The sequence below is a fragment of the Melanostigma gelatinosum genome, assembly GCF_949748355.1.
Source record: "Melanostigma gelatinosum genome assembly, chromosome: 3".
NCBI lineage: Eukaryota > Metazoa > Chordata > Actinopteri > Perciformes > Zoarcidae > Melanostigma > Melanostigma gelatinosum.
Genome location: NC_136636.1, coordinates 14767069 through 14774375, shown reverse-complemented (window position 1 = coordinate 14774375; position 7307 = coordinate 14767069). Strand labels below are relative to the sequence as shown.

At 40.3% G+C, this 7307-nt stretch overlaps 1 protein-coding gene across 1 annotated transcript; it reads left to right on the top strand.

Moving 5' to 3' along the window:
* Window positions 1-4580: 4580 nt before the first annotated feature.
* On the top strand, window positions 4581-5968 carry LOC306775634 (uncharacterized protein; the record flags this gene model as incomplete). Its single annotated transcript, XM_079266096.1, has 4 exons — window positions 4581-4829; window positions 4908-5007; window positions 5093-5142; window positions 5552-5968. Exons 1-4 carry the CDS (start codon window positions 4620-4622, stop codon window positions 5966-5968), a joined length of 777 nt encoding a protein of 258 aa, XP_079122222.1. The 5' UTR covers window positions 4581-4619.
* Between the last annotated feature and the right edge of the window lie 1339 nt (window positions 5969-7307).

The following is a 7307-nucleotide window of genomic DNA, read 5'->3' as shown; positions in this document are numbered from 1 at the left end:
ATATATATATATATATACATATATATATATATATATACATATACATATACATATATATATATATATATATACATATATATATATAAATATATATATATATATATATATATATATATATATATACACATACTGTATACACACACACACATACTGGTGTGTATGACACCAATATACATGAACTAAAAGTAACTCAACTTCATACCTTTGTGCAACTTGGAAATGTGAGTGAAAAGTCAATCCACAGACCCTAACCTCCATAGAGTGCTGCATGAATGGCAGACATTTATGCTTCAAACATCATAAAAGTGTTGGTCATTTGTGAAGATTATCTTGATGAAAAAAACGATTAAGTATCAAAAACATTTGTTTGCCACAGAGCTTATGTTCTGAAATAATCCAAAACCCAATGAAACAATCCCATTGGCTTTCTGTCAGGAAAATATGCCTGCAGCACTTTATTTGTCCGTCACTGTCCTCAAAACCAACTGTCCTGTCGGGCAAATTCTTGTACTTGGCTAATTTACACAATTCAGATTCTGCTGTCACAGCATCATATAGAAACATTTCAAATGACATGCAACAACAAACATGCAAAAAACATAATTTGTGATGTTTGTCTGAATTTATACATTCAATGGAAATTAACTTTATTCCATTCATTAATTTCTAGTGTTGTGTCACAAGAATATCGGTAGCATGTGTGTCCATGTCTTTGCCAACTCACCATTCAAGCTGGATCGATCACTACGAGGAGACAAAGAGTTGGGTTCACTCCCCAAACTGTAATCACAGCTGGCATCGCTTCTTTGAAGAAAATGAAGGCGTCTCAGCAAATCATCAATTGTGACAGTAAACTGGCAGAACCACAGATTGTTTAAGGTCCTTTTCTTCCAGACAGTTGTTGTTGTGACTGCACGACTTTCTTCTCCAAAGTACAGGTTACATCTCGTGTCTGTATTAGCAGATCCAGGCAGAGAGCAAGTAAAAATAACCTGCTCACCGTCAAAATGCTGACGACTCAATTGTGGTTTTTCACCTATTAAGAGATGAACGAAAAGACCATCATCATCATCATGTCATACTGTTACAGCTCAGTCATTGTGGTTTACAATTATCATTGAACTTAATAGTTCATAAAAACTCTGTGGGAATGTAAGTCACACTGTAAAAAAACATTATGCAGAATAAAGCCCAAATCTGACAACAAAAAAGGAAACATTTCATCCCACAGGCAGCATTTTATTGTAACAACTCGGAAGTTGTTGAATCCTTAGTTTGTTCCTCTTTTTTCAGTCCCTTCAAAACACCTGAAATATGACATGTCACCGAGTTATCATTCACCAACAATATATGATAAGCAGTCACTCACTATGTATGGTGATGGAGGATGTGTCACTGTGTGGAGATGGACTGTTGTTCTCTCCAAGCATTACAGTGTAAAAACATTTCACTTGAACCTCAGCAGGTGATCTCTGCTGTGACATCCTCAGCAGCTGAGTTCCTGTCAGTGTCTGCAGACAACTGAAGACTTTGGCATTTTCTCTCCCCACAGTGTAGAAATAACATTGATGCACAGGAACAGATGATGGAGTCTGACAGGCCAGTGTGACTGTTTCCGTCTCTGTGATCACCGGCAGATTCACCATCAGTTTAGGTTGAGATTGGTAAATTCCTGGTGTAAAATAGTATAAAAAATAGTCAATATTAAATAATTAAAGACTATAATAAACTCCCCTACAGTGAAAACAGCACAGCTAGACATGAAAGAGAAACGATCAGAGACTGACCTTGTGTTTGAATCTTGTGAAAGGAATCTGTTGGAAACACAAAGTGTTGACACGGCAAACATAATAACTCATTAATACGTTCAACAAAATAAAGAGGAGTAAAACTCCACTCAAATTCTGTCAAACAGACGTTGGAGTCAAGATCAAGACACTTGTTTTTCCAAATGAGGAAATTTGTTTTGACTCTGCACTGCAGTTCTACAATAAGTTCACAAATAAATACCACAGAGCAACAACACAGGCAATAGGAACACACATAAGATAAAATCACCAACCATAAAAAAGATAAAACATAAGTATGGTATTTCATGGTAATATATGGAAGACATTATATATTAATGTCATGTATGCAAGTAAGCTAAGTAGACAACATAAATAATAAGAGAATCTATAGGAGGTTTAACTTACACATGAGGATGACAAACAGCAGGCGTCCAGCCATGATGAAGTCAATTACTGAGACTGACTAGAAAGAAGATACCGGTACTTGACTATGTGGGCTTTGATGTACTCAAGTGTCATTTTTCCGAACTTGCTCTCAGAAAAACCACAGCTATCATCGAGATGACTCACACAAAGAAACAGGCCACAGAAACGCCGCAACGCTGTGACATCTAGCATGTGCTGTGTTTAGATTAGATCAGCCACAGTGTTGCTAGATGCGGTAGTTCAGAAGAAAATGAAAGAGTTTGTTCATCATTTGTTCACAAGCTGCTCACACCTGCACACACACAGAGCATGTTCAATGTCAGCTCTCAGCAAACATGCAGTTCTTAAATTTGTGTCCTGACAAACACGGAAATCTGCATTTCACTTCATATTTCCAGAGTTATCCTGCACAGATGTGTTTTGCTCTAGTTGTTAGTTAAGTGAAATCAATGCCCCCATGTTTCCCATGAACTCTTTAAATATACCTTACTGCCTGGGGAAACTATATATACTAAAAACACACAACTGATATTAATTGTCCACCTTTTAATAAGCAGTAAGGGGCCGTTTTAATTGCAAAAGGTTTTTCGTAATAAGCATGTCTTCATCAGTGGTTGCATTTACATTTTCTGCAATGTAATGGCCCTCAAATTTTTACGAGTATCTTAAGTGTAATGGAGACATTTGCTCAAGTGCCGTAAACGAGGAAAATGGTAAAGCTAAAAATTAAAAATACTTTTTCATCTGGAGATCATGCATGTGCTTGGCAAATTCAATTTGATAATTTATAGTCATAGTTTCCAAAGACAATAGTCAGACCTGTGGCATACCAACATAAATGAAGACAAAACACACACATATTGTTCAGATACTTAGAGTCGTCACCTGACACGGGTGTTGCAGGAGGGACAGGGGTGAACAGTCACACCTAATAATGTCGTCTACAGGTTGCTATTAGCCCTTCGCTCTCAATTTACCTTAAATCTGTAGGATCGGCTGTCTGTCACAGAGTATTTTTTGATACCACCACTTGGGAGCGCCAAAGTTTAATATTTTCAAATTCTCTATATATATGTTTAATTTTATACAATGATATAACTGCTGAGAGGGATGTTTCAGGTCATAAGGGTTAGTAATCCCACCAGCAGAGGTTCCCAATTCCAGAGCCCGAGACCCTGAACAGTAATTACAATAAATAGCTGTTTAAATTTAGACCCGTCAGCTCAAATAAATAAATACACCAGAAAACATACAAATAAAAAATCTGTGACATGTAAACAATATGAACAATGAATTCAGTTAGAGGGAATACAATTGATCCATCACGTTTATGTGTCACTGTAAAGAATTTATTCCTATTGTAATTATTTAAATACGATATCTGCTTGACCAGAACTGTGCCAATCATGAGAACCAGTTGTGTTTTCCCAAAACAGCAGAACGGATTATATTCCTTGTTATGTGTTTTTTAAACATGTTGTGTTAAATACCTAATGACGATAATACACAAAAACACATTGTCTAAGAAAGCGTTGTGCAAGTTTTGTGAAATGAATAGCAGACTAAAATAGATTTCACATCTGTGATAGTAAGGCTGGACATGAAGATATCAGGGACTGACCTTTTGATCTCGTGAAAGGAATCTGTTGGAAATAACAATACGTTTACAAGAAATATAAATGCAACTGATAAAAATATTTTGAAAACTTTAGCGATAGACAGAATTATTGCAACATAAATGTGATGCTTGCAAGTAAACATTTACCCATATTAGTGCACAATAATCTTTAAGATAAGAGATGAACTCACTGAGAGGTGTGGTTGGTGCACCTTTTCCTGATTATTTTCAATGCACTATTTTTGTGTTTCTTTAAAGTTTGAAGACATTTTTGACCTCGAATATGAACGTTTTGGACCAATCCAAGTATTTCTGTAGAATATTGCAAAAGAGTGATTGGACTTTGGTGAGGTAAGATGACACGTTCAAAGAATTCAAAAGTGCCTGAAGTAGGCGGATGAACCAAGATCATTTAAAAACCCTAATGGATCGCACCTGATGCTGATGAGATTCACCTGGTCTCATGTTGCCGGAAGCAGCTGCATAAAGACGGAGACCAGCATCGCTCCTCAGCCTTCACCTCACGCGCTGCTTTTAGTGTCTTGGTTTCCGGTTCATATTGAATTCTCAGTTATGCCTCCTAAAAAGACAGCAGCAGCCTCCGCTGATCCGCCTGTGTCGTCCACCAGCGATACTCCGGTGGGAGAGAAGAAACCAGGTCCGCTTGTTTTTCATTTAACCCGATAACATGACATTTTAAACCCGTCACTTATAACTCAACGGCCATTTGCTCTCCAGATGCTGCGGCGCTGCGCAAACTTGCGACTCATCCCTCCACAGCAATAATGATGACGGAAGCACTTAAAGAGTTGGACTCACGCAAAGGGGTCTCCTCCCAAGCGATTCAGGGGTACATCAAACAAAAATACCCCTCTGTGGATTTGGTAAGGTTTAAGCACTTTGTCCGTAAGGCCCTGAATAAAGGACTCGAGACTGGCACGCTGGTGCGGCCTGCCAACTCCACTGTCACTACCGGCGCAAAGGGGAAATTTAGGGTAAGATGTCCAAATACAGTTTCATCAAATGGGGTCAAATAACGCTACTAATCGCTCCTTCTTGTCCTCTGACACTAGCTTGCACCAAAGGTGAAGGAGGCAAAGCCAAAAACTGAGAATGTGGATCCCAATGTGCTAAAAGAAGTCAAGGATGAAGCCAAGAAGCCCAAGAAAGCAGGTATGAATAAAACTCATTATGCCAACCTTATTATAAGCCATTTTAATGAAGGGGTGTCTGTTTAATGGCCTGTAACGTCTTAAAGGTACTGCTAAGAAGAAAGTCAAGATCAATGAAGAGGACAAGTCAAAGGAGGTGAGGCAATGTTTGTGGGGTAAACGATAGCGTTAAACTCTGCAATGCAGTCGATGTTTTTATTTAAAGTTACACATGTGCCTACTTGCAAATATTTTGACACGTAGCAACTCCCAACAGCTTTGAGGCCATGATCTACAGACTCTGGGGCATAAAAGTGTATCAATGGACTATTACTTTGTTCAACCCTTTCTTACACAGTGGGTTGGCTGAGCACATGCTGTTCCATTGCAACATCCTGCCAACAATTCAGTTGAACCGAACTATAGTGTGGAAATTTAAAAAATGTAGAACTTTAAACGTACATTTTTCTGGGGCCTGAAGGGGCTGCTTGGACTTGACTTAATTATACGTTTTTGGCAAAAGCCTCTAATTACTTAAAAAAAAAAAAAAATTTAATTCATTTTAGGAATCTAAGCCTCCCAAAGACTCTAAGAAAGAAAAGGAAGCTGCTACCGCCGACCCAACTACCTCGAAGGTTGCTCCAGCAAAGAAGCCAAAAACAAGAAAAGCTGCAGAGAAGAAGGGTGATGGAGCCTCTGATTCAGCCAAAACTAAAGCAGCAAAGACGACAACGGACGCAAAGGACGCAAAGGCCGGAAAGGCGTCTCGGCGCAAGGCTACCAAAGCAGGCAGCGACGCCCCGGCTGCCAAAGCAGGCAGCGACGCCCCGGCTGCCAAAGCAGGCAGCGACGCCCCGGCTGCCAAAGCAGGCAGCGACGCCCCGGCTGCCAAAGCAGGCAGCGACGCCCCGGCTGCCAAAGCAGGCAGCGACGCCCCGGCTGCCAAAGCAACTGGGAAACGAGGAAGGAAGAAAGCAGAATAAATGTACAATTGAGTGATATTTTATACTTTTTTTTTTTCAATAAAATCTAAATTTTTAGACCTTGTGTGCTTTCTAATTGATGTGCGTTTTGAGGATGATGCGATGTCCTATTTTGCGTGTATCTGGATATACAGCTTAAGTAGAACTGATGTGTGATTATGTTTTGCACTACTGCTGAAGTGATGCTTGAGTCTAGACATTTTATTGTCTCCTTTTCAGGATGTAAAGTGCAGGAAAGTCCTTTGGATACTCTGAAATTGCGTCACAGTGCCGCCAGGAGGATTAGAAGACGTGCAGCTGCATGTTTTCATCAAGGGGTGAAAATTGGACACACAACTCCAAATGCTGCTCATAAGAGCCAGCAGCAGATGTATTGGTTCTCCAAGAAGGGACCTTATCCAAACCTTCAAGCTGCACCACCTGCTGTTGCTGCTCCATCTTGAACAGGTGTGGCTGACATGCTTTCAACGCCTCCTACAGGATGGAGACTGAACTGTCAGTGAAGGTGCTCCAATGACAAATCGGCTGAATTAAACATTCTGACTTGATCATGACCAAGTTAACAGAGACCCCGGGCTCCTGTTACTCCCTTTGCTGTACAAAGGAATACTACCTGGCCCCAGACTTCCTGTGTGGTAATATGCATAAACACTTTAGTTTTGGAAAATGCAGCATTTAATGAATGAAGGTATTAAAACTACATTTGTATAAAGGAACCCTCTTCAAGACAGAGCCCATAGTAATGCCTTTGTCCTATCAGTGGATATTCTGCATTAGTGGTGCATTTTCAACAAAACCAGCTGACAGCCTGGAGCTTTCCAGGTCGACTAAATGTAACGGCCATTAGTAACATTTGTGCTTTTTCTTCCATGACAAACGGTCTGCTGTGACAAAGACACGACTATCAGATATCTGTAGCTTTCGTAAGACTGATAAGCACTCTTCTCCTCCATGCTGGCAAGTGCTTTCAAATTTCATTGAGGTTAAGTTCTCTCACATTGAGCTGCTCCCTGTATCGCTCTTATAGGGCCTCTACTATCCCTGTAGTCTCGTAGGATTAAGGTTTCAGAACATTCCTCAAGTTGGCCATTGTTTTCCCAGAGCTCTTGGATCTCATGCAATACAACATCAAAGCCTGATGCCTGGGTATGATCAGGGGTGTTGTCCCTGGAGCTATGGGGTTCCTCCATGAGCTCCTGCAGAGCCAGACGAAAGAGCAGCTGCCCTGTCCTAAGTACCCTCGTTCCCCCGGGGCTAACACTCATCTCCCTGGGTTTCATCCAAGTATTGTAGGGCTGCAATGTTATCAGTGCTTCCAAACTTTTGCAGATGAGGGAAG